This window comes from Penicillium cinerascens, assembly GCF_028974065.1.
Source record: "Penicillium cinerascens strain IBT 15544 chromosome Unknown scaffold_4_segment0_segment1, whole genome shotgun sequence".
Classification (NCBI taxonomy): Eukaryota; Fungi; Ascomycota; class Eurotiomycetes; order Eurotiales; family Aspergillaceae; genus Penicillium; species Penicillium cinerascens.
The window spans coordinates 346,196-372,485 of NW_026695298.1; the positions used below are offsets into that span (position 1 = coordinate 346,196).

Consider the following 26,290-nt stretch of genomic DNA (forward strand, 5'->3'; position numbering starts at 1 on the left):
GCGCTCCGCGTTGGGTGGTATGGCACATGCCCCGGTCGCATGGGTAGAAATGCCATGGGGTCCAAGGATGTTACATTTGGTTGATCCCGCGGGTGATGCGTTCCTGCAGGGCGGCAGGTGCTGAAGACCCTGATTTTACTCTAATTCGTTCTTGCCAACCCCTGTCTATCTGCCCCAGGTATCGGCCCGGGATACTGAACCTTGATCTTGGGTGATATCGTGATCCAAGTTACATTCACTCTGCTACCGCAAGTCAACCTCGGACTCGGGTGGACGGTGAATGCAACGACTAAGATGCTGTTGAGCGATAATAGGCATCGCTCGGTGATCGGTGGCTCCGAGATACCTCCCGAGGAATCTCAGAGGGCGATAGACGGAGAAATCGCAGAAGAGAATGTCACCCTTCCTCAGGTATCGGGGGCGCCGATTGGGCGATCGTCCACAGCACAAGGCAACCCAGCCATGCACCCGGACTAGGGGATCAAAGACCCGGAAGACCACGTTGCTCCATGCTTCACGGTTACATGAAGAATGCTCACTGCACTTGAGATCGTGGAACGTGTTTGTCAGTTCCGAGAATGGCGCCTTCGTTCCTGTCGGAATGTGGGGTCCATACTTCCATCCTTCAAGACTCGTGATGACACAGTCTTCTGGCCACGTTGAGCATGTGCACATGCGGACCCCTCCGATAGTGTGGGGTTGACTGGATCTGGAGAGTAGCATCTCTTGATCGGGAGTTGGAGCTATGGGTGTTCCCTGTTACCGTCGCGTCACTTGGAGAACGCGTCAATCGGAGATGCGGACCTTTTAGTTTCGATGTTGGGAATCCCCGCAGGCAGGACATGTCGCGGTCAGGCTACCTAGATGGGCGAATTTATGATAGACTGATTTGGGGTATAAAACATCCCCTCCAGCGCGTCTTTTTCTCCTCTTCCCATCTGCAACACATCCTCGAAATCGCTGGCTCGATTTCATTCCAACCACTCGGACTTTCATCATGCATCTTGTCCTTCCTTTTCTCCTAGGCCTGGGATGGCTCACCAATGCCGCCGTCATCCCCTCCCTCGGGAGTGACACGACCGAGCTTGAGGCTCGCGCTGCTTCCGGGTACCGCTCTGTGGCGTACTTTGTTAACTGGGTCGGTTATACCACAACTTCATATCATGGGAACGTTCCACTGACAAATATCTTGCATCCAGGCTATCTATGGCCGAAACTACCAACCCCAGGAACTCCCCATTGAAAGGTTGACCCATGTCCTCTATGCGTTTGCCAACGTTCACCCGGACACGGGGGAAGTGTACCTGTCGGATACCTACGCTGATATCCAGAAACACTACCCCGGTGACTCCTGGAACGACGTGGGAAACAATGTGTATGGCTGCATCAAGCAACTGTTCTTGCTCAAGCAGAAGAACCGAAACTTGAAAGTTCTCCTCTCTATCGGAGGCTGGACCTATTCGGACAACTTTGCGAGTCCCATGAGTACCGATACTGGAAGACAGGCGTTTGTCTCTTCCACCGTGAGCATGGTGCAGAACCTCGGAATCGATGGTATTGACATTGACTGGGAGGTATGATGTCTATCGATCATAATTGGAAGACGAGAGACTAACTAGTGCCTAGTATCCTGCCGACAGCAGCCAGGCTGCGGACTTCGTTGATTTACTCAAGTCGCTGCGCTCGGTGAGTATCCTCCACCTTTCCACTGGAGAGGACACCAAGTGCATTGATTACTGACCAGGACTAGGCTCTGGATACCTACAGTGCAGCCAATGCCAGTGGTTATCACTTCCTCATCACAGTTGCATCCCCAGCTGGTACGATCATTTCATCAGCGATGGCCTACTTCTGCTAACATTGAGCTAGGCCCTAGTAACTACCAGAAGCTCGCAATGGCCCAAATGGACCCGTATTTGGACTTTTGGAATCTGATGGCCTACGACTACTCCGGAAGCTGGGCCACCATCGCCGGCGACGACGCCAATGTCTATCCATCTGTCGCGAACCCGCTCAGTACACCATTCAACACGGACCAAGCCATCACCTACTACACATCAAACGGCGTGCCCGCAGACAAGATTGTCCTTGGAATGCCGCTCTACGGTCGCTCCTTCATGAACACTGATGGGCCAGGCACAAACTACAGTGGTGTTGGCAGCGGCAGCTGGGAGGACGGTGTCTGGGACTACAAGGCGCTACCGCAGGCCGGAGCGACGGTCACCAACCTGGACCAGGAGATCGCTAGCTACAGCTACGACCCAGTTAAGCGGATGATGATCAGCTACGACACGCCAGAGGTTGCCCAGATGAAGGCACAGTACATCCAATCTAAGGGCCTTGGCGGTGGTATGTGGTGGGAGAGCAGCAGTGACAAAAACGGCTCCGAGAGCTTGATCACCACGGTAAGTTACTCGCCTCTTAAACACCGCTTCGAATTGTCTTGACTGACAGTATCGCAGGTCGTGACTGAATTCGGAGGTACCGGTGCTTTGCTCCAGGACCAGAATCAGCTGAGCTACCCTGCGTCTGAGTATGCTAACCTGAGGGCCGGTTTCCCCTCTAGTTAGATGTCGGATACTGTCATGAATCCCGCTGGAAATTCATGATCACTGGATGGATGATTTTCGCTGGCGATATGACTGTGGATATTTACAGAGGAAGAGTTGCTCGTGATGGATTGTCCTTCATCCGCTTGCTCAATACCAATTCTACTTCTGATATTTTTGATTGTCTTCTACCGAAGCTCGTAGTCGCAAGCCCCTTAAGGAGGATTAGGTACATATGTTAATGCCTTTAAGACGTATCCTCACGTTAGTCGGGATACTTAACACTGTCATCCTCTCACCAAGAAACAAACGCAGCAGCTCAAACGTGATATCAAGTTCAGGGAAAATCTAGGGCTGAGGTACGCTTAAATGTCCCCAGTGCAGAATCTGCAAAGGTCCCAGGGACAGGGGTGTGTATCATCTCCGGTGTTCGATTCCATGGCGTCGGTGCCATCGGGGCGAATGAGCATATATCGATCCATTATTGCTTGATACGGGTGCGATGAGGTGCTTTCGCATGATGGAAGCGAGAGACTGGATTTTAAGTTCAAGGTGGTCGATTGGCGCTGGATGGTATCATAGTATCATAGCAACCAGGGTACACCAGGGGCGTCATACTGCATGGACTATTGAACTTGGGGTCAGAGCAACAATACCATTTTGATTAGACGTGGCGCAGAAGGTCTTTTGCGAAGGAGTGGCTACGGGTCTACAGAATAAGTGGGCGTCCAGGATGTTGGGAGGTTAGAAGTGACATTCTCACCGAGGGCCAGCCGGGCCGACTGAGAGCCACCATTGAAAACCCACATTCTATAATGTATAGCCTGAAGTTATCGATCGCACATAGTCTAGAGACGGGTTTTACAGCCGAACCAAGGAGATATTACAAATGGGCCTCAATACTTTATTCTCATTGTCCTTCTAAATTTCCCCCTAGTAATTTTTTAACCCGTCTTTCTAGACATCTTTTGATACTGATTTCCAAGATATCTTTTTAAACGTCTTTTTCAAACCTCCTGGGCAGATATTTATGATCGCCCAATTAGGCCCACTTAAAATGTCTCCTTGGTCTGGCTGTAGGCAAATCGAAAGGACCCCATGGTGATTTGACGATGCCGATGAATGGACCTGGGGCCACGGATGCACCCCAAGGTTTACAGCATCACATCAACGCAGCCTCTACATTTCTCGCCCGAGAGACGAAACCCAAAAAGGGGATTCCATGATCTAACTGGTGCGCTCGGACAAGAGTAATTCAATTCGGACCAGTGTAGTTGGTCGTTGATCGAGTTCCGAGCCCTCCAGGATCTCCTGCATCGCGCCATACACGACCTGGTCAGTCTGGTCCAGCTGCAGACCATCCGGCTTCGAAGTATCGGTGGAATACGGGTGAGTGTTGATGCGGCAGACTCTCCAGTTTCCCAGGACTAAACGCAGGACGGAAGTAACGGCCTCATTTATGTAAATGGCTCGAATCGAAGAAATTCATAGTTATGGCAGTATAATAAACAATGTTCTTTTCTGCAGACGTTGACTGCATGCCCTGCCTGGGGGGTCTATCTCTACAAACGCCAGTCAAATGCGGTTTTTATACATGGACACCAAAGGAAACCCCTTAGGTCAACATATCATCAAGTCGCTCTCCCAACACACCCTCAATCTGCTTAACCCACTTGCGCACCTCTCTCTCCACACTCTCATCCTCGTCCTCCATGAGTTCGCTGATGTAAGGCAGCATCTCGGGAAGAAGAGCGAGCCACTCCTCACCGAGCTGCTCGGTGAGCGCCTGCTCGGCCTTTAAGGCGGCGAGGCGGGTGAAAGCGTTATCGCCACCAGCCGACTTGGCATTGGGAGCAGATGAAGGTCGGAGGTACTTCATCAGCGCGTTATTGAGCTCTTTGTGGTTGTCGGTCGAATCGGCAGCGATGGCGAGGTCTGTGATCGCAGGGACCACTTCTTCGATGACCAGATCCGCAGTCTTCGACGTGGTCGCGTGAGCCAACTGAGCAATGAGGGGACCCGAGATACTGGCGAGGTGGGAAGGAGATTGCCAGAAGTCTGTAGATGAAGGTTAATGGATGTGGAATATCAGTGTGGACAGGATTAAAACGTACCATCTTGATCATGCTGGAATGAATTGCAGAGAGTCCGCAGAGTCGCCAGCCAGAGGGTCTTCGTAGTCTTCGAGGGACCAGTTGAGCCTAAGATCTCGACAACGTTCTCCAGGATGTAGCTCGAGTAGCCGGTGACAATGGACTGGAGAGTACCGAAGAAGCCCTGGAGGAACTTGTAGAAGGTCGTAAGGCGCGACACACGGCCCTGGGCATCCTTCTTAGGAGTACCAGTGGTGGCCCACTCAACAAACTTGATGAAGAGGGGTCGGAAGGTGCTGTCATTGAGCTTGTAAATCATCTTGATTGTGACATCGTTCAATGCACCTTCGGCGTCATCCACGTCGGAAGATTCAAAGTTGGAGCGCTCGCCGAGAGCAACTTGCTCACGGCGCAGGTCAAATGCCTTGAAGAGGATGTTGGAAAGGACACTGACGTTCTTCACCACAACGGCCTTGGTATTCTTCTCGACGGCAAGGTTGAGAATTTCCAAGACCTCGTTGGTCGCTGTGGGGCCAGCTTGGACGGCCTGCTGCCAGTTGCGGTCAATAGCACCAAGAGTAGCAGTCATATCCATCTTGCGAGATGCCATTAACCGGAGAGTCTCCAGACGACTGTCCTCAGAGCTCTCCTCAAGCTCCGCATTAGCAGACTTGAAAGCGAGCAGCAGAATCTTGTCGAGATGGCCAGCCGACATCATGAACGGCAGGTTAACAAACAGAGCAGAGAAGAGCGAGAACACAGCATCGTGGAGTCGCGAATTTTCCTTTCCAGTGGTCAAGCTAAGCTCCAAAAGGCTCAAGGACTGAGTAAGAGCACTGGGGAGAGCGGGAATCATGGCCTCGCCAAGAACCTCCGCCATGGAGGCAAGGCACAGGACACCCATGATGCGAATGCGCTCATCAGACTCGCCAAGGCAAGAGGCACTGGCGACAACCTGGGCGGCGGGAATAACCTTGGATGGATCCTTCCGGCCGTACTTCTCAGTAATGCGGTCAATGCAGGCGACTGCAGCATGCTTGAGAAGCGAATCGGGGGACGACTGAACGATACCAACCAGAGTAGGAAGGAAGTCAAGGACCTTGAGCTGGGATTCGCTGTCACGCTCAGGGGTTTGGCGAAGACGGTTTTCCAGCAAGCGAAGGACCTTGCGGCGAAGGTCATCGTTCGATTGCTTAGGGTCAAGGAGATATTCGATGGTGTCCAAGAAGTCAACAAGGGACAGGGTGCCGAAGAGAGAGCCGAGCACCTCGCCACATGCCTGGCTGACGGGCTTCATATTCTGCACCGATTCGCCTAGGGCGAGAACCTGCCCCAGGACCCGAGAGAAGCAAGCACGAACCTGGTCGGTCACGGGGCCTTCGGTCTCAAATGTTGTCTCCAGCTTGGATTTGAGGGATGAATGCTTGAGCAAGTGCGCCAAGTCCCGCAAGAGGTCCACGGCAACCTTTTGAGGATCACGGCCATCATCGCTGCCAATTCCAAGGAGGACGTGCGAAATACCAGGCTTCGCTTCGAAGGAATCGATAACAAGGTTGAGGTACTTGCTGTAAGTGGTGAGCTCCACAGCAGGAGTAGTGTCTGAGACGACGCCAGTCATAAGAGTCAGGACATCCTTGTCGGTGGAGTACCGGTTGGCAAGCATTGCAAGGACAGCAAACAGGAAGTCTTGGGCGCCGAGCTTGCTGATCAATGCATGGAACAGACGGAGACGACGATGCGAGGGGATGTGCTCAAAGGCCGCGGTGAAGCTGAGCAGTAACTCCGAAGTTCCCGACACAATATCACGCTTCTGGTTTCGAAGCGACTGGATGAGAGCCGGAACGACCTGGTCAATGGTCTGGTCAATGACAGAAACAGAGTACTCGTCATCCTTGCGGAGGACACTGGATCCCATGAAAGTGAAGATGGGCATAACACTGTGAAGGACGAGCTCGGGGGCAATGACAGACAGGCCAGCGACAAGGAGGAGAGCCGCATTCTGCACCTGTGGGCTATCCGTGGTTCGAACGCAGTCGACGACCAGATCAGCCCGGATCACAGAAGTATCAAACAGCGGCTTAGGGGACCCCTTAGACTTGTTGACAATAGCCAAGAGGCTACCCAAGGTCAAGCTCAGGAGGTAACTCATTCCAGACTGGATTTGAGACTTAAAGTGATGAAGAGCAGCAAGAGTCTGGAACAGGCCTTCGGCCAACTCAGGGTGGGAGTCGGGGCTAGAGCTGTCAATAACCTCCAGGATGAAAGTCATTTTGTCCATAAGCTTGGCAAGCTCTGCCTCGTCTTTGACGGTCATGGCAATCATGTTGTTTTGACTGGTTCGTCGACGTTTGGGAGCAGGGCCAGTGGCCTCGATGTCAGTCAGCGAGGCAGGGATCTTCTTGACAAAGCTGACCAGAATAGGACCGGACATCTCGACGCTACGAAGAACGTTACGACAGTTATCTGCCAAGGACACCTCGCCCGACGACAGCCCGAGCGAAATGTCCAAAAGCTTCTCGGCTGAGCCCACTTGGCTTTCCTCCGGAATCTTCGCCCAGATCTCCTTGATCCGGGCAAAGATAGCAGCGACAAACGATGGTCGCAAGGACTCGCTGTTGGGGCTGACCTTAGTCAAGAGGGTGGTGATGGCATCACCATCCTTCGGTGAAACGATGGCGACAACTTGGTGTTCTGTCTCGGAGGCAGAAAGACGCTCTTTGGTACAGATATCGTCAACGTCTTTCTGGGCCAGGCCACGCCAGTCCTCAAGGAGAGGAAGGAGTTCCTTGGCGCGTGTAGTACCCGAAACCTTCTTAACACCATTGAGCAGACGCAACAAGGCAAACTTGGGGGCAAAAACGGGCATCCGAATGACGTGCGAGCACAGGAACGTGAAGAGACCTTGACGAACCGACTTCTTGAGTTCGGAGGCCCCCGAGTCTTCCGAGAGAACAGATCCACGGAATGTAGCATCAAGTACTTTGCCAATATACTCAGGGTCAAGGGCATATTCCTCCAGTCCGGGAAGCAATGCGCGCTCCAGGACCTTTTGTACATCACGGGAAGACATCCAAGAGATTCCAGAAGACTGCTTGCCATTGCCATAGATCATGTCGTGAGCCCATGGCTTATTGTCGTCGGCCTTCTTGTTCTTTTTGTAGATAGAACCAATAACAGCAATGACACCGATGGTCTCGCGGCGAATGCGCTCAGACGGGTCAGAGAGTGCGACAAGCAGGAAAGGCAGCAACGCCTGGGGGTCGAATTCACCAGCGATCGACTGAAGCGCCGAGGAGAGAGCACCCAAGGCAGCAACTCTAGTTCCCAGAGGGAAAGATCCGGAGAGAACGCGAGTCAGGAATGACAAATATTGAGCGCTCTTCGTTGCCTCGGTCTTTCCAAGAATTCGCAAGTTAGTGAACTGCTCGAGCCTCGCCTCAGAATCAGCAGCCAGCGCAAAGACTTGCACAAGGCTGTCAAACTCTGGAATGGATTGCTTGCTGAGGAACGAGGAGGAAAACACGGGCTCCTTGGTCAGAGCCTCCACCGCGGGGGTGAAGCTGTCCAAGTCCTGCTCATCATCGACATCTTGCATATCCACATCCTCGATGGCTGGAGCTGGGATGGGGGCCTCGACCACTGTCTGCAAGTTGTGCTCCAGAGCTGGGATGTCAAAGGATGATTCAGTCAGAGCCTTCTGGAAGATGGGTTGAAGAGCTCCGGGTCGGCTGAATCCTTGAACCAATTCCGCAAGCTGTGTCTGAGCATCCAGGGACATGCCGCGAGTCTCATCGGAGTTGCTAGCAGCCTTAAGAATCATGGTTATGGCTTCTTTGGTTTCGTCCTCCCCGAAGACGGCCGTTTCGAAGATAGACGACAACAGTGCGAGGCGAGAGTTGTCCTTCTGTTTGTCCAGCTCACTAACACAGCCGCCAACAAGTCCAAGGAAGAGCTTGGATGTCTGGTACTGTGCGGTGACTTCGGAAAGCTGCTGCATCGGGTTCTCAAGTCGAGCGATAGCTTTGAACACCTTTTTGGGAAGTGTAGCGGTTAGCTTCTGCTGCGCCAGGACGGACAAACAGATGAGACCCGAGCTAAGAGTCTCCTCCGTCCAAGAAGTGACAACACTCTCCATCAAGCCATCGAGAACATCGTCGGCTAGGATGGCCTTTTGAGCGAGCACAACAGAGATCATGTAGCAACTGATGATCAATTCGGAAATCTTCTTCATCGTGAATGCAGAGCTGAGGACGGGCAGAACACGGATGATAATGTCCTCATGCTTCTGCTTCTCGGCTTCTCTCCTGCCTGAGCGGGCCGCATCTAGCATGCCCGCCACCGCCTCCGTAATGATACCGGCCCAGAAGGTAAGCAGGCTGTGGCTCTGAGCTTGCTGCCGGCACACCTTGAGAACATAATCATTCAAAGCTGCAAAGAACGGTTTGTTCGTAGTGGCGCTGTGCACGATAGGATGCCGCGGCGGGTTCACCAAGCCGTTCTTATATGGGTAAAGGACTTTGAATGTCGGCGTCAGGTCATTAGGCAGAATGGAGAGCAGGTTCAAGAATAGGGGAGTCGTGTGGTACGGGAGGAAGGTGAGAATCATGCAGGTGGTATTATATTCGTGAGCCCTGTCATGGTAGTTAGTTGCCGAATCGTCTCCCGCAATAATTAACCAAAACCTGCGTACCTGAAACGCCTAACCAGCCAGTCCACGGCTTTCACCGCGGGGCTTAGTTGCAATCGGCCTCCAACCAGACCAAGGAATGCCTCAATTACAGCATCGAGTTCCTGATTCTGGGTGGCGTTGATTTGTGTTCGGTCTTCCGCCTTGCTCTGCTCGCTGAAAATTGTGCGCCCGAAGTCCTCGAATCGCGCATCAAGGGAGCAAAGCTCTCGGAATCCTTCATAACAAATATCATAAACGGTGTCAAAGTCTTGAGATCCTGCGATCTTCCGGTCGAAGATCAACGATTGTGAGTGGGAAAGGCGCTGGGCCTTGAGGTCGAGCTCGTTGGTCGACTTGGCCGCAATCTGCGACAGCTGCGCCGCAAGAGAGGAGGCCATATTGACGTAGGAGTAATCAGTCGCTTTTCAGACTAGATCACAGCAGCCCATTTCTCTCTCTTATCTCGGAACAAAGTTGCTTGCTACCTCGAATCGGCGCACGCAGATATTGAGGCGGTTTACACGCAACTTTTTTTTCTGACGGGCCCGCTCTCACCGCCCCCGGAACAACAGTCCACCCGGGTTAAGGTGGCATGAAAGATTTCTGATTGGATAATTTATATACTGTAGAGGCTGATGAACCGCGTATGGGATGAACACAAAGAAAGGATATCCCCGCGAACCAACTATAGCTCCTAGAAATATTCCGAAACTCCACCAAAGTCTCTTTGCATTTCCTTTGAACCGCTCAGTTTATATTCACTTCGAGGGCATTTTCTCTCACTTTTTGCTGCTGTTCGCATACAAAAAGTGAGAGAGTGAACAAAACTCGCTGACAACCTATATTTTATCTACTCTCACTTCCCGACCAATCTAACTTAATCTTCTCAACACCTCTCATGCAATTCCATTATGTCTGAAAAATCCTCCAAACCAAAAATTCCCCCGCGGGACAAAGACCGCCCCGTTCCAATGAACTGGGACGGTACGCCCGAGGAATTAAACACGCAGCTTTGCCTTATGGAGACCAAGTGCGTCATATTCCGACGCAGAAACCAGAAAAAAACAGGAAATGGCACACTGGAAATCGGTGCGGACGTGACCAGCTTCCGCAAGTTCGTGCAAAAAGTCGACGAAATACCTGGGCCGGACTATGACAACGTTGACGCAATGCTGGACGACTGCTACCTGCTCGCCTTGAGAAAGACGATTACGGCAACTGCATGCAACACATTCCCTGCCGCTTTCACCGAAAATGGCCATGTTCGCCTTGAACGAAAACCCATCGGCAAACCTCCAGTCGCCGAAGCATATGGTGTCAAATGGTTTTATGTTGTCGACGGTCGGTACGTTCTGACCGGAGAGAAACTTGCGGAATACTTCCCATGGATTCTTGGAAACAACCGTCCAGAATCGCTGAAAGCCAAGTTCAAGGGCGGCCCGCGGGAATCGCCATTTTCAATTGGTTTTGTCTCGATCCCAACAGAATGGACCTCGGACGATTACCAAGTCGTGGAATATCTGCACCTCCCGAACGGAGAATGGGTACCTGACCAAACGCATGATGCGGACAAGGAATTTCACACAATGGTGAAGCAGCAAAAAACGTTTACAACGATGCGCCAGGAATTCAACAAGCTGATAATCATCCTGCCCGGAACAAATGGAGGCACCATTCGGTTCGTCCCGATGTGTCGTCATCCAGACTTCAGACTCTACTGTGGAAACCCGGCCAAGATCACGCAGACCAAAATGGTCCCACTTGGCGGTTGCGACAACTATGAGGCTCTCAAGCAGCTGAACTGGCCCGGGGTCCCCAAATCTAGCAGCAAAGTTGTCAAGCAGCCTGCTTCGATGCGTGCCACTTCTAAACTCGGTCGGCTGTCCAGTTTGAACTCGTCTCTGAAAGGACATACCCCCAATCCGGTTCCAAGCGGAAGAAAGAGAGCTGCGCCTACCAACGTTGTCGAGCAGGAGCGGGACCATAAAGTCAAGCACCTCGGAGAATGGGCCCTGAGTTCGACAGATGCACAGCAGTCCATGATACACGAGGTCCTGATGAACCTAGCGAACCAAAACGATATGGAAATGATGATTGCCCTTGGCAAAGCGGTCGAGGCGCGTGCGAAACTAGCCAGAGCGGTCCAAGCTAAACAGACTAGCTTGCTGTTCGAGCTAGCTCAAAATTTCCGGGACGCAACAGACGAGACCTTGGCAAAGATCGAGATTCGCCGCCACCGCAACCGCCGTGGTGCGGCGGCATGTCACCACGTCCTGTTCGGTTTGCAACTCCCAGCCATACCGACAGGGATCCAGGAGACTTCCGCGGTCCAGGACACTGCACACTTCCTACGCCAAGACGAAGCAAATGTCCCAGGCCTGAACGACCTGTTCCAAGCGGCCCAACCTAAAGCCAAGAACGAACTTAGCGAGGAAAAATCAAGCGAGAAGGATGAAGAAGAGAGCTACCGCAGTCCGACGCAAAGCGCGGATGAGCAGTAAATGGGGATGAACGAAAGGGACGTCACGGACCGAAGGCTGGGAGAATTCGCCTGGCGGGACGGGTAGTCGCAAGAGCAAGGAAGCAGGGTGAGCTGCACGGGTTTAGGATTTCTACTACTACTTTTTGCTACCAAATCATCGTCTGTTTCTAATCTGGTGCGCATCGATACATCGTACAAAGGACTCAAGTATGTCTTTCCGATGCAGGACCTCCAAATAGTTTCCTTCGCATATTTTTTCAAACATATCCGAGCTTCTTCACGCCATTCTGTCTACGCTCTATGGACTTGAAGCGAGACTAAAACGTTACTTATTAGGCTTTTCACCGAGTCTGGACCCATACAGGCAAGGCTGAATTGGTCCAAGTCTAGATGAATCTATGCGCAGCGTGGAACAATTCTACTTGACTGGCCACCATCGTGGCAGCAGCTTTATCTTATGATCTGGTACAGGATAAATATAGACGATCGAGTGCCAGCATAAGCCCATGACCCAGTTATACTCGGGTCTATCCACCTTTCAGTAATATAAGCTAACGGTTCAAACGCTGGCGATTTTTGGTTTACCGGGTGTAAAGCGGTACAGACCCCATTACTTCTCTGCCCAGCCAATGATATGGCATTTACAGAACCAAGTACCACTGGGAAGGTGTATATGCAGTGATCGTACAGCACGGTGGCAATGGCCAGAATGATTGCAAACAGTTGACTGCATTGCCAGCCTCACAGGCTTCTTCTCCGACCAATGCGATATGAAGAGGCTGTACAGATTCCTCAAGATGAACTTGAGGGTGTAAAAGAGGCAGAAGGGAATTGGCGCCCAGGGGGACTTTATCGAGCACCTAGATCAGATTGCAATTTTCGGTTCCTCAGCGAGATCTACAGCTGCCTGGGGCCGATGCCATTGTTACCATGCCCTCGTATCATTTTGGTTCTCCCGGATAGGGCCATGCTATAGATGAAATATTTCAAGCCCAGAGAAAGGCCGATTTCGCGTTTGCGCGCGCCGCCTTCCTGCGCAGCGTCCATCGCGGCTGCCGAACGATGAAGCCAGACTCAGCTGCGGGTCCTGCTGCTGCTTTTGGGACGACATCGTGGATCCCATCTTGTCAGTGCTCTTCATGACACCAGATTTTGTGCCCCGACATCAAACCAGTGGGCTTGCCGTATTGTGGGACGAAGATGGAGTATAAAGACGACGAAACAGACAAGCTTCTACAGCCGCTGAACGAGACGGAAAAGGACCCAGAAACCGCAGACAAGACGAATCCAGTACACAGAACTTCTCCTACCCATCCATTCAAGAAATGGATGGACAGTTTTCGAACCCGGAGGCGCGTGCCACCCACGATCCCCGAGCGATTCGTCGAGGGCTGGTCGGACTCTTCCACAACTGACTTTCCGATGTTACTTCCAGCTCCCCGTCGTGGCTCAATCCAAGATCAGTTCGGCGAGAGAACATCCGAGTACTCATCGCAGCTGGGAACCGTCAAGACAGCAACCATGAGTATTGCGAGTCAAAGCATGGCCAGATCGAGAGGAACTACCCAGAGCACAACCACGCAGAGTGCAGACTTGAACATGCGGATCTCCGCTGACAGCTCTCGACCGATTTCGAGCTGTGTGGATGAAGCCGCAGAGCTGCGAGCGACCAAACGACGTCAGATTCTACGGGAGCTGCTTGCGACCGAGGCTGATTACGTCCAAGGATTGAAAGCTCTCGCTGGGGTAAGTAGCAGGTCTCTATTTGTTGTCAAATGGATCTGTATTGATCTCTGACTCACAGGTGCTATCCATGTTCGACACCAGACCCCAAATATATCACAATATTCACCGGATTCGTGAGACTCATGAGCGCTTTCTGGCCCTGCTTCAAACGACATCGCCCATGTCAGCGTTGCCACTCCCAGACGAAGCCTCCGACCTTGTCTCTCATGGCCTCTCAAAGCGCTTGAGCACTCTTGATTTGCCGGGACTGAAGGGGCTGCAGAACCGCTCTCTGAGGACTCGAAAATTGAAAGCATCGACCAACCAACGCTTCAAGGCTTTGGCAGCTGAGTCACTGGAAGGTCTCGAGGTTGCTCGAGAAATCGAAAAACTGGTAAGGTTAGTCGTCATCCCTATTGACCAAAACTAACTGTTATAAAATAGTCCGCATCCTTTTCTGCATACGAAGAGTTCTGTTCCAACTATGAGCTCCTTTCGCAAGATCTAGCCATACTACGACGCTCAATCCCGAACTGGACGGCGTACGATCAGGGCATCGAAGCATTGGCCAAGTCCGTTGCGTCCATGGAGACTCGAAAACACGAAGAAAATAGGTCTATGAACCTGAGCGATTTGATGATCAAGGTTGGTTTGGCCAATTCTTGAGTCCCGGTCAAGATGTGCTAACTGATGACCCCAGCCTATTCAACGTCTGTGCAAATACCCACTTCTCCTTCAGGATCTCCTGGGAAACACGCCTGTCAGTGACTGTCCCTCTTCCCACGATGCAATACGGCACATTTTGGAAACTCTCCGCATTCTGGTGGCCCGGATCAACTCGGCGACTGGCAATCCAATCAACAAAGATCGCATTCAAAAGACCATTCTTCTTCAACGGAAGATTCACTTCTCGGAATCAGTACATTCCCTACCTTTGAAATGTCGTGTTGTTGACGCTAACTTATTTGCGAACAGTTTATACTTCAGGATATATACAAAGAACTTGGTCCGTTGACCCTTTGTGGTGTTCTTCACGTTACATACCAGACACCAGAACACTTAATTGGAGAGTTCATGGTATGTGTGCTATTCAATTGCTATCTCGTTCTTGTCAAAGGGTTTGAGGATTTTCGTCGATTGGGGGCGGTTGCGTGTATTTATTTGGGTGACATGAGGATGGACACGCCTCAGAACGGACGAGGTAAGTAAGGCTCAGCTCATTCTGGTTGGCAATATATCTGACCAGCCAGGGCTCTACTGCTACGGATGCCCCTTTTCATGGAAGCTTCTTTTCCGTGACCAAGAAGATAGCCATGAATTTGTCCTCAGCGCATCCTCTGCGATGGAAGAGAAACATTGGAAAACAGAGATCTTGAAATGCTCGGTGTCATTATCCGAGATGTCTAACCCAGGGCCTACAATGGACCCCAGGAAGTATTGCTTTGTGAATTTGTTGTTACTACCCCTCGACCGTGTTCAGTACACAGCGGCCTCCGTTGCGCGAAGATCCTCGATGGATTCCCTGGCAGTCTTACGAAAAGCCAACGTTCAACATGTCATTATCAAGAAGACACATTGTCCGCACACGTCCGAGGAAGCGGCGAGTCCGCTAGGCGGCGAGGGAGAGATTGAACGGCCGAAAACACCCGTCGTGCGTGGGGCACTGACTCTGGTTGCGAAGAGGATTGATCGAATTCGACTGGAACGACTGGTCGCAGACGTCTACACGCGAGACGTGCTTCCCCTACCGGGCATGGTGCTTGGCCGAGGGGATCTCTTCCGGCGGGGCTCTATCATGAGACGCTTAAGTCTCCACGTCGGTTTTGCAAATCGGTCTAGCTCTGTCAACACCGGTCATTCAGGCCCAGTGGTCACCGATGGCCGATCGGTCGAGGAATATAGCGGCGAGGAAAAGGAATCGGTAGCGAACCGTGACGGGTTCGCTGATCAACAACGGTCGCCCGACACAGAGTGCGAATCGCCCAAGACTCCCACATCCACTCTGGAGCGCTCACGAACTCTCCGCTTTCGAACACCCATGAGGTCAGCGGGGTCTCTCTCCTCGCCGCGTAGCGAGAAGTGCTCGAGCCAGGACAGCAATCCCGAGACGTCTGCGCCGCGGAAGAAGTGGACTTCGCCAACCTCTCTATTCAATGTGCTTTCACCGAAGAATCTGAGGCGTTCTCGGCCAGCTATGGGACCAGGGTCGGGGTATTAAAGGTGGGGACCATCGTCAGCTGTGGCCGATGGATGGCGGGGTAGCAAAGGCAAAGGGAGCATTGTTATTAGCTTGGCAAAACGTAATGGCCGTGAGCAATGGAAGCAATTGACTTCATTGCGCCACTTAATATCCTCCACGGGGCCCCACCCCAGCAGATAAATGACGAAAGGGAGAGCAGCAAGGAAAGCTTCCATGACACACGAGCATTTGCTGTCCGCAACGGGCCGTGACGTCACTCCCCATCATCCCACCTTTAAAACTCCCCCTCCGCTCCTCTTTCTTTCACTCACCAACTTAATTATTTCTTAACCAAACATCCAAAATGCCTCGCGCCAACGAAACTACCTCCAAAATCTTCTACAAGGGCAAGTCTGAGGACTTCGTTGTCTTTGTCGACGACCTGGAGATCCTGAAGAAGTGGAGAAACGACCGCAGCATCGCCCTCGCAGATGTTTTGAACGGCTGGAAGATCTTCGTAACTCACTCGTGAGTCTTTTTTTTCTCAAGTCTACGTGCTCGGTTTCGTCTAACATTGCATTAGCCACGGTGCCCAGGGTGTCCTGGACACTGCCAGCAACGCCGCTCTGGAGAACGAGTTCGGTACCAAGAACGAGGACGAGTGCATGATCAAGATCCTTGAAGGCGGCGAGTTCCAGACCAACACGGTTCGTATTATCCTAACGCCATTCTACTGAGCTACGCTAACACTCTGCAGGCCCGCGAGCGCGAGGGCAGTAAGAACGACTCCAAGGGCTCCATGGCCATCGGCCGGTAAATTCAACCTATTCAAAGATGACGGGAGGCACGCCGGGCAGCCCCGGATGTCTTCACTGAATCCGTCCTCCCTTTTCCGCGGTTGTGCCCATTCCCCGAGCTCTCTCTACCACGTCGGCGTTGCGGTCTTATCATCTCATCTGCATTGATCTTTGAGCATTGTCGACCGGCCGATGGGTTTGGAGGGAAGTTTGATATTGGGAGTGTTCTTTTTGGGTCATGTTGCATAAGCTGTGGACAGGCTTCTTTACCTGATATCACGAGATAACGAGAGACGAAACTCGTCAAACAAATACCATATTCGTTCAAAATCCCATCTGAAGATCCATTAAGCAAAGTGTTGCCCGGTAAATTATCGTATCTAACGTACAGGTTCGTGATAAGAGGATAGCCATCTACACAGCCTGCGCTGATAAGAAAGTCATAACCCTCGAGGAAAGCATCGCCGTGACAAGCGAGCTCAACGCCCGAAGACGTACTCGGCCCCTCAAGAGGGGAATGCCTGAGTGTTCCTCTTCTCTATCACCCACTCCCCCAGCTCATCCCAGATCACCTCCTTCTGCGCACGCGTTAAAACCGTGCACACTCCACTCGTCGTCGTCGCGACAAAGATCCGCGCCCCGCCCCAGCTTGAATCGTCGCCCATCATCCAGGGGTCTTGCCAACCATATTTGAACTCTTCTTTCCGAATCCGTCGTCCGAACTTTACTTGGAACACGTATTCCCATATCCCCTTTCCGACCAGACACACGGCCTGCGGCCGTTTGTCTCTTATCTTAGCCTCTAGGATGGGGACTCCGTCGAGCATCTCCTGCCTGCTAAGCATGCTTGCGTCGCGGGTGGGCCGTTCCACGACATTTGTGTTGCCGATGTTGTATAGTTGTGGCAGTTTGTAGGTATCCGATGGAGGGTGAAGTTTCGTTGTAATCCCGGATGAGTAGAGCAGTTTCCAGAATTGGTTGGTTGGGTGCGCGTATGAATACCCCGTGAGCCCGGTCATGATCCCCGGATTCACACCAACTAGAAGGAGAGTCAGGTTGGTGGGTATCGTGTCGGTGAGTTTGGAGCCTTCCAAGGAACTCGGGGTTCCTCGGCTGCGTGCTATTCGTGAGGGTATACGGTTGCGGGTCGTCGATGATGCGGTCTGCGAAAATGTGGTGGTGGTGGTAGTGGTCGTCCTCGTTCCTCGCCTGGGACTCCTGATGGGGCCGGGCGCATTAGGTGCATCGCCGGTGGTTTCGTTGGCGGGTTTGTTTAAAGGCAGTTCGTCTTTCACGTCGCGTAGAGAGGATTCCGGTTTAGCGGCATCGCCTCTGTGGGCAAACCCATGTAGTCTCCCGCTGAAGCTGGTAACCCTATCTACAGGCATAGGCTCTAGCATCATGCCAGCGATGGCTTCCTTCTTTGGATCGAAGGCGTCCTCTTGAGAGGCTTCAAAGCCATACATGCTTCTCCCGTAACTGCTCGAAGAAAAGTCGTTCTAGAGTCAGTATATTTCATTAGTCTTGTTTCAACTGTTCCCTTGCATGTAGGACTATTAAGAGACGCTGGTAAAGATCTCACCCAGTGTGCAGAGGTGTAAAGCTGACGAAAGCAGTGCCATTCATGTTTTCCTCCGTTGATCACGTGGGCCGTGTTCTGGCCTTGCTGCCGAGGCATCGTTATTCAAAGTAGAGACAAAGTTGAGGTTTCCCAGAACGGCAGTCGGTTTGTTGGAAACTGGACAAATGGCAACTTTCTAGATGTCAAATGACCCAGGGGTGGTGAATGAGGTTTCAGCGAATGACGGCTTATATATAAGCCGTCTAGAGGCCATCAAATCGCCGTGGCGTATTTTAAAAGGTTAAAGGGACGCGAGACTCTTTGAATGAGGCCAGTTCTAGATCCATTTATTAGCCGTTGATGTTTGATTGTGAGTGCTGTAGACCTAGATCGGACGAAGTTCACTAGGGGGCTAAGTATTCGTCGACATTGTTCTCGTATAGACTTATCAATAGTACGAATCACAAACGCGATAACTTTGAAGACACCGAAAGTATTATAGGTGTCTAAAAACAATACGCAGTAATAAGCTTCAATAAAACCAAGGAGAATTAGTAGATCACTGCCAACGACGCAGTCGGATACGAGAAACTCATTAAGAAATTTGAGGAGCGTCAGCATCCTCCTCAATTTTAGTCTCTTCCTATCACTGCAATCTATTCTTCTTCCTCTCACTATTTTTTCCCTTCTATCACACTTACATTCTTCCCTTCTTCATATGTCTTCTCGTCTCCCACCACTCGCCTGCTCACCACATTACCTATCCCTCTAACCTCACTTCGTGATTCCTATCCATAAATGACGTATAATAGGCACTTCTCTCACCTTACTTCTCACACTTTACTTCTCTTACTTTACTTCTCTTACTTTACTTCTCTTACTTTACTTCTCTTACTTTACTTCTCTTACTTTACTTCTCTTACTTTACTTCTCTTACTTTACTTCTCTTACTTTACTTCTCTTACTTTACTTCTCTTACTTTACTTCTCTTACTTTACTTCTCTTACTTTACTTCTCTTACTTTACTTCTCTTACTTTACTTCTCTTACTTTACTTCTCTTACTTTACTTCTCTTACTTCTCTCACTTCACTTCTCTAACTGCTCCCTACCATAGCCTAACTATTTGCCAACCCCCAAAGCCCAGCTACTTTGCCCGCTTAATGGGCTTAACACCAAGTAACGCATCGTGCCTGTTTTTCTAAAATTAACGCCGAGGCCATCGGGACGTCAAGGTTCTGATGTTCCATGCTTTAATTTTGGCGATCACGACGCCTTTTATATCATATTACGGACGATGTGTCTAGGGAAGCAGACTGTTACCGTACCGGTCATGTGGCCCCCATTACATAGCTTCCCAAGTTAGCTTGTCACAATAGCATCATCAATTCTCAGCGAATAATCTGGCTTATTGCACATCGTGTGTCTGATATCCAGTGGGTGACTAGAGGTCAAACGGGCCTGACTGAAAGAAGATGGTATATTTGATCTGAGACACGGCCCCAAGGCATCAATTAGGGTGTATAAAATCAAGGCATCGACGGGACATTCCATTAAATAGATCATTTCATTTATTGCTATGGCATTATACTCTATGTAGACCTAGATAGGACGAAGTTCACTGGGGACCTAAGCATACGTCGACGTTATTCTCCTATAGACTTATCGACAGTAAGAATCGAAAACGCGATAACTTTGAAGGCACTAGAAGTATCAGATGTTTAGACTTCATGCTCCATAATAAATTAAACAAGCTTTTAATTTGAGTCATAGGAATCCATTCGGGTTTAACACTTGGGGACAAACTTGTGACTAGGCTTTCTTTGGCGGCGGCCTACCCAGACATCATATTCACGTAGGGTTCTCGGTTTGCTCCCCTTGATCGCTACTTTAGGAACTCAACTTCAACTCGTTTTCATTTCACCCAACTTTTTTATCACTTTTTTGAAGGCTCAAAGTAAAATTTGCGGTAAGTTCTCGGCTTCATTAGTCTGAGCTCTATATATGATGCTAATATAGCTTAGACTACGGCTCCTATGGCTCAAGATTTTCATATACAACGGATGTTCGAGAGCTTCGAAACCTTTAAACCCTCCGAGGGGTATGGAGAAGAAGAAGGATACTACCGGATTTTCTATTACGGCAAAGGCCTTGAATGTCCCTCAGATATATTTGCCGACATTATTATAGCTGAGTATATGCTTCGAGAACTTATGCAAAAAGAGGAGCAAATCGAGGGGGAATATCGACGATTACAAAAGACTGAATCCTATGAGGATTACTTGAACGACCTTGGTGAATTAGAGGAATATCACGAAGAACTTCGGAGAACTACCGACCGCATCGGGCGGCATCTCTATGACCTTGAGTCGAACCTCCCTCGACGACCTTTGAAGAGAATATACGATAGGATACGCCAGATCCCTACTTGGTATCTCCAAAAAGAGCTTGTCCAGGATTGTATAGCGAACGGTGGCTGTTGTAGCCGAGGCTGCAGATGCTGTGAACACCGTCATCTAAACAGCGTGAGAAGAAATGGAGCCGGACATTGCACATCATATTGTGGGTGCTGTGCAGTCCACCGAGGATTTAAATTTACAGAGGAAGAGCAAACAGATATTAGGGATGGTCTATTTGAAGCGCTTCGCTCCCCAAACCCTGCATATCTTTTAACAATGGCAGAGGCCTACTTCTCAATGCCGGGATTGTTTGGACCTAGGGGCTTTTCCATTAAAAGGAATGTTGGGTGGCACTTAAAGCAGTTGAAAAGCGTGTTTAAACTTTGAGGTTTCAATTGAAACTTGCATATGAGGATGTAGCTTAGGGGCTTCCGACTTGATAATCAGTTTGAGATGTTTGCACGCACTTATATACGAATTCAAAAGCCCACTTGCTTATTCCACGTGCACCTGGCTTCCTAAGTTTATAGTATATAGTTTAAAAAACGTATACTAGAAAGTACAACATAATGATATGAGAGAATAATCTCCCTCATTATTAAAGAAACTTTGATGAGCTTCAGTATCAGCAATAACGATATTGACATCAGCGACAGCGATAGTCGGTCAAACCAGCATAAGAAGCCGAATGACTACCGGAAGAGCGAGTTCCATAGGTTGCGCTTAGATAGCGGCCCACCGGTTCGATCTCTTTGACCCGGGTCAAAGGCCGGCTTCCCAGACCACCTCTTTTACGCTATGTGATGAGGAGTTTTGTGGCTTCAAGCTTGCCACCTGGATAGACATAGATGTGTAAGTTGGAATATTCATTTCATTCATGTTCGGGGTATTATATTCTATGTACATGATCTGCGTCCGATGCACTCAATGCACCAGACCGAACAAAAAAGGTTATGCTTTTAGTACCCTTGACCTCTTTGGTAATGTCCAAGGCTCCGGACATACAACCTATAAATAAGATTAGCAAGGCTCAGCGTCTGGACAGATGTTTTCCAACGTACCTCGCCTTCGCTGTAGGCCCAAAAATACACACCAATGCCGACCAGGTAGTATATCGCAGGGTCGGTGCCCTGATATAGTAGGGCCGCAAGTAGAGCGCTGAGTGGGTATATGATGAGTCGGATTTCGATGCTGCGATGTGGCAAAGACCCTGCTAGTGGCTTTAGTGGCCATTCCCAGGCTAAACCGACGAGGCCCATTATTAAGTTGAGGATTTGGAGGACGGGGATCGGGTCGACGGCGGCGTCCAAGTTCTTGGAGATGAAGTCCCAGAAGACTTTGGGCCAGATGAAGCCTTCGATTGCGCTCGCGATCTGGTCTGTATTGGAAACATGTTAGTCCTTGCTCATGAGCTGTGGATTGGGTTGGGCGCATACAAGCTGAGGCAGTGAGGATGATCAACCTTCCCCAGTGGTTCTTGATGAGCCTACCCATCTCGTCGAATTATGTCGTATGGTGGGTGTAACGTATTCAACCAGAGTGACGCCGGCGAAGCTCAGCGCAGTGGTTGCAGGCTGCGCGGATATCTGGATTGTCAGGACTCCGTCGAGTGACTTCAGAAACGCATGGGGAGTTCAATTAGTCACTGCGAGGAAATGCGTGAAAATGTTCGCACTGAGGGGTACAGCAAGCTGATGGCCTCGAGGGCTTATCGCGATGACATGATTGAATCGACCCGAGGAAAACTTGGTAGGGGATACGAATGACATGCGGGGGTGTCTACACATTCTATACTTAGACAGGAAGATAGTCAATCCACCTGGCAACTCGCATCGACGAGAGGAGACTTTGGGCGCCAAAAAGGTGACCGATGCCAATGCATCTCGAGAAAGTAGCGCTCGTGATCCGCACGGATGTACTCGAGCGCCTTGAACCAATCGGTAAGCTGGGCGGGACCGAGTCCTTGACATCCCCTCATTGTGGGGTTCTTCAGTGGTCCTCGCGGCGGTGTGATTGGGGAGGGCGTTGATGTGACGGGCGGATCGTGATGCAGGTGTAGACAAATCAGAAGTTCCAGCGGCGGGACTTGGCGTGATGAGATGCAGCTCGTGGCACGCTTCCACGGCCCTTTGCTCGGACTGGAGTTTCACCCACATTTCAATTGTATTCTGCCGGAAGCTGTGGGTTGTTCTGCGAGCTTCCACCATTGTAGCAGAGACACGGTTGTCTCCAAACCATCGGATCAGATGACCCCAGCTTTGACTTGATGCTGTACACCCGTCCCTCTTTTTCTACAACTCGGTCTGCGTGAGGGATTACGATTTACGAAGGTCAGAATTGTGATCACTGTGATTTACAGTGACATATGGGCCCGGACGATATATTCAAGTGGGGAGTGGACATAGAGATAGCGGCACGAGTCGCAGCAAATGGGTTATTTTTTGTTTCGAGAGCCACGATCTGTCGGAAGGAGGACCTCGGAGCCGAATGACAGGGACCGGGCTTCACCGACTCTGCTCCGGAGTTTCCGTGTGATGGGCAATGAGCGCTTGCAGAATGCACGTTATAGGCCCGCCCTAGAGTAACGTTTTGCCTTGGCTTCTTTGGCGCTGGCCACTCACCAGCCTCCTCGTCGCCCTCTTTTGGACAGCTCTCCCCGTTATTTCCAGACAGAGGCCATTCAAGTGTCTTTCCGGCCTAGTGACTGTCCGAAAGGGCCGTAGCTTGGCTCCACGCAAGCACGAATCCTGCCTCTGTCTTTGGATTCGCTTCCTCAGTGGCAGAAATGACGATCAGAATCAAGGTGCATTAACCAAATACTGTAACAAATCCGTGATCCATGACCGGCCATGTGCTCTTGCCCAGACCAGTCCGAACGCCAAGGCGATCGTGCCAAAGATAGTTTGAAAAAGGTGAAGGCGACGTAAGTCGAAACGTGGTAAGATTTGACGAGAACTCAGAATCACGACACGGCGTAAGACACCAGCCCCCGGACTTGGAAGGTTTCTAGCCTACGGGGCGATACCTGTCACATCACGGAAAAGGTCATTGCCATCGGGAATTGTAAAGCACAGACGGAGAGATTATTCCATTGGGCGAGAGCCCACACTTCGGTTCGTTGTCGGTTGCTGTGGCCGGGTGTAATTATAGATCGGCTCCCCCTCACCCCTGCAGCTAAATCCATAATGCTGGGATTCTCAACGTCTGTTCCACCTCCATCCATCCTGCGGCCGACTATGATCGCTTCGATTTGAGGATCACGCATCTTAAGTATTGTCTCAAGGGCGTCTAGCATCGCAGTGACTCATCCAGAGAACTGCTAGCGGCTTGTTTCGTGAAGCCCACGCGGGAAACACACCAGGAAACCGGGCTTTCGCGACGAACACCTCCGAGTCCTGGCGCATCACTTCCTTGCTTCCGAAGAAGCCTGAATCCTCTTTCTTCGAAAAGTAACCCGCGAGGCCTTTGTTCTATCTCTCCGATCGAGAAAACCCCCTGGCCGGCGGGGATGGTCGTGATCTGAGACCAGGTTCATGGAGAAGCGACGCAAACGAACTGTCATTTTCTCACGTCTCAAACCACTGTACTCCTGATTCCAACTCTGGTGCAGTCCTTCGGGTCAAAGACTGAGGCCCTAACACAAAGCGTTCAGGTTGCTGGAACAACCTACGTTGCTCGTCGCTCCTTTGATCCTCGTAACACAGTCGCTGGTCGACATTAGAACTCCACGGCAAAATGGGTTTATCTGATGATTCGTGGTTCAAGGGAGTCACTCGCACCCCATCCAAAATTCTGTTCTATTTCATGTTCTGGGGGGTGCACTTTGGTATCTTCGCGGTCGGATGGTACGCCATATCTCCAGGAATCCGGAACATTCGCTGACACGAAGACAGGTATATCCAAGCATCTGACCAGAGGCTTGTCGCCCTCAATGCACTCCAATACTCCGTCTGGATCTCGAGAGGTGCAGCGCTTGCCCTCTCCGTCGATGCAACCTTGATCCTTCTGCCCATGTGCAGAAATGTTTTACGATGGCTCAGACCGCAGATTAGATGGCTGCCACTCGATGAATCAGCATGGTTCCATCGTCAGATTGCGTACGCTCTGCTAGTATTCACCGCGATTCACACAGCCGCCCACTACGTCAAGTATGTATCAGTTTTGGACCGCATAATTCGGCCGTGCTAACGAACCTCAGTTTCTACAACATCGAAAAAGATCAAATCCGCCCTGAGTTGGCTGTTCAAATCCATTTCACCCGAGCTGGTGGTATCACGGGCCACGTCATGCTATTGTGCATGATGTTGATGTACACCACTTCTCATCATCGTATCCGACAGCAGGCATACGAAACGTTCTGGTACACGCATCACCTCTTTATTCCATTTATACTGGCTCTTTACACCCATGCTACTGGGTGCTTCGTTCGAGACAGTACCGACCCGTTCTCACCATTCGCGGGCAAACAGTTCTGGGACCATTGTCTAGGGTATGAGGGCTGGAGATGGGAGCTTGTTGCAGGTTCTCTGTATCTCCTCGAGCGGTTGTACCGCGAGATCCGATCCCGACGCGAGACCATGATTACCAAGGTCATCCGCCACCCATATGGTAAGTCAATGGACGCATGTATAACAGAATGGTTCTAACAGATGAACAACAGCCGCCATGGAAATCCAGTTCCACAAGCCAAGTATGAAGTATAAACCCGGACAATGGATCTTCCTCCAAGTTCCCGACGTCTCCAGTACACAGTGGCATCCGTTTACCATCACCTCCTGCCCATTTGATCCCTACATCAGTATTCATGTTCGCCAGGTGGGCGACTTTACCCGGGCGCTCGGAGATGTACTGGGATGCGGTCCTGCACAAGCAAAGGATCTCGAAGGCCTCGACCCGCTAGGCATGTACGAAGTCGCACTTCAGAACGGACAGACGATGCCGAAGCTTCGCATCGATGGACCTTACGGTGCGCCTGCCGAAGACGTGTTCGAAAATGAAATTGCCGTCCTCATCGGAACCGGAATCGGTGTCACGCCCTGGGCTTCGATCTTGAAAAACATTTGGCATCTGCGCTCCAACCCCAACCCCCCTCGCCGATTGAGACGTGTCGAGTTCATCTGGATCTGCAAAGACACCTCATCCTTTGAATGGTTTCAGGCACTTCTTTCGTCTTTGGAAGCTCAATCCGCCAATGCTGCCGCTTACGAGGGCAGCACCGAGTTCTTGCGGATCCACACCTACCTGACCCAACGCTTGGATGATGATACTGCTGCGAATATCTATCTTAACTCGGTTGGCCAGGCTCTGGATCCGTTGACTGAATTGAAAAGTCAAACGAACTTCGGCCGTCCGGATTTCAAACGCCTGTTCACTGCCATGCAGATCGGTCTCCATGATCAGACATACATGAGAGGCCTACAGAGCGCATCGGCTACAGAGATTGGTGTGTACTTCTGTGGACCTAACACGGCAACGAACGATATCAGCGACGCGGCCAAGTCTTCGTCTACGAAGGACGTAAAGTTTAAGTTCTGGAAGGAACACTTTTAGTTTTGCATTTCCTTTTTGACAGCGATGCTTTCGATCGCATACGACTTGATGAGCTATGAATCTATTTGCTTTTGTCCTTTGGTGGACCTTACAGCTCTGTTTGCGCTGAAGTATACATACGTCGGACAGCTTTGTCCTGTACTATAGTTGATGACCGCGACATACTTGTTGAATTCACAAGTGATACCATCTCCTTCCATAAAGTGATTCTTGTTTAATTTGATACTAGTAGTGTACAGATATGAGAGCAAGGTGACCATTTCTTCCAACTGCTGGGGTTCTCTCACC

At 50.8% G+C, this 26,290-nt stretch overlaps 8 protein-coding genes across 8 annotated transcripts; 5 read left to right on the forward strand and 3 right to left on the reverse strand.

Moving 5' to 3' along the window:
* Nucleotides 1-997: 997 nt before the first annotated feature.
* N7498_009219 (glycoside hydrolase family 18 protein) lies at nucleotides 998-2,570 on the forward strand (the record flags this gene model as incomplete). Its single annotated transcript, XM_058456275.1, has 6 exons — nucleotides 998-1,138; nucleotides 1,200-1,574; nucleotides 1,627-1,686; nucleotides 1,751-1,820; nucleotides 1,870-2,405; nucleotides 2,463-2,570. The coding sequence occupies 6 exons, from the start codon at nucleotides 998-1,000 to the stop codon at nucleotides 2,568-2,570; spliced, it is 1,290 nt and encodes a 429-aa protein (XP_058303174.1).
* A 1,594-nt stretch (nucleotides 2,571-4,164) lies between these two features.
* utp10 (snoRNA-binding rRNA-processing protein UTP10) lies at nucleotides 4,165-9,776 on the reverse strand (the record flags this gene model as incomplete). Its single annotated transcript, XM_058456276.1, has 3 exons — nucleotides 9,333-9,776; nucleotides 4,664-9,273; nucleotides 4,165-4,607 (listed from the first exon to the last, which is right to left on the reverse strand). Exons 1-3 carry the CDS (start codon nucleotides 9,707-9,709, stop codon nucleotides 4,165-4,167), a joined length of 5,430 nt encoding a protein of 1,809 aa, XP_058303175.1. The 5' UTR covers nucleotides 9,710-9,776.
* Nucleotides 9,777-10,222: 446 nt separating this feature from the next.
* N7498_009221 (uncharacterized protein) lies at nucleotides 10,223-11,812 on the forward strand (the record flags this gene model as incomplete). The annotated part of the gene is made up of 1 exon (XM_058456277.1): nucleotides 10,223-11,812. One exon carries the CDS (start codon nucleotides 10,223-10,225, stop codon nucleotides 11,810-11,812), a length of 1,590 nt encoding a protein of 529 aa, XP_058303176.1.
* A 1,181-nt stretch (nucleotides 11,813-12,993) lies between these two features.
* On the forward strand, nucleotides 12,994-15,736 carry N7498_009222 (putative Rho guanyl nucleotide exchange factor; the record flags this gene model as incomplete). Its single annotated transcript, XM_058456278.1, has 6 exons — nucleotides 12,994-13,539; nucleotides 13,598-13,912; nucleotides 13,963-14,163; nucleotides 14,219-14,437; nucleotides 14,494-14,719; nucleotides 14,769-15,736. 6 exons carry the CDS (start codon nucleotides 12,994-12,996, stop codon nucleotides 15,734-15,736), a joined length of 2,475 nt encoding a protein of 824 aa, XP_058303177.1.
* A 325-nt stretch (nucleotides 15,737-16,061) lies between these two features.
* Nucleotides 16,062-16,514, forward strand: N7498_009223 (SBDS family protein; the record flags this gene model as incomplete). The annotated part of the gene is made up of 3 exons (XM_058456279.1): nucleotides 16,062-16,225; nucleotides 16,281-16,404; nucleotides 16,455-16,514. The coding sequence occupies 3 exons, from the start codon at nucleotides 16,062-16,064 to the stop codon at nucleotides 16,512-16,514; spliced, it is 348 nt and encodes a 115-aa protein (XP_058303178.1).
* A 486-nt stretch (nucleotides 16,515-17,000) lies between these two features.
* N7498_009224 (mismatch-specific DNA-glycosylase) lies at nucleotides 17,001-17,960 on the reverse strand (the record flags this gene model as incomplete). Its single annotated transcript, XM_058456280.1, has 1 exon — nucleotides 17,001-17,960. One exon carries the CDS (start codon nucleotides 17,958-17,960, stop codon nucleotides 17,001-17,003), a length of 960 nt encoding a protein of 319 aa, XP_058303179.1.
* Nucleotides 17,961-21,403: 3,443 nt separating this feature from the next.
* Nucleotides 21,404-21,946, reverse strand: N7498_009225 (uncharacterized protein; the record flags this gene model as incomplete). Its single annotated transcript, XM_058456281.1, has 3 exons — nucleotides 21,404-21,460; nucleotides 21,514-21,830; nucleotides 21,889-21,946. The coding sequence occupies 3 exons, from the start codon at nucleotides 21,944-21,946 to the stop codon at nucleotides 21,404-21,406; spliced, it is 432 nt and encodes a 143-aa protein (XP_058303180.1).
* A 2,241-nt stretch (nucleotides 21,947-24,187) lies between these two features.
* N7498_009226 (putative NADPH oxidase (NoxA)) lies at nucleotides 24,188-26,002 on the forward strand (the record flags this gene model as incomplete). Its single annotated transcript, XM_058456282.1, has 4 exons — nucleotides 24,188-24,297; nucleotides 24,346-24,600; nucleotides 24,651-25,060; nucleotides 25,113-26,002. The coding sequence occupies 4 exons, from the start codon at nucleotides 24,188-24,190 to the stop codon at nucleotides 26,000-26,002; spliced, it is 1,665 nt and encodes a 554-aa protein (XP_058303181.1).
* Nucleotides 26,003-26,290: the final 288 nt, after the last annotated feature.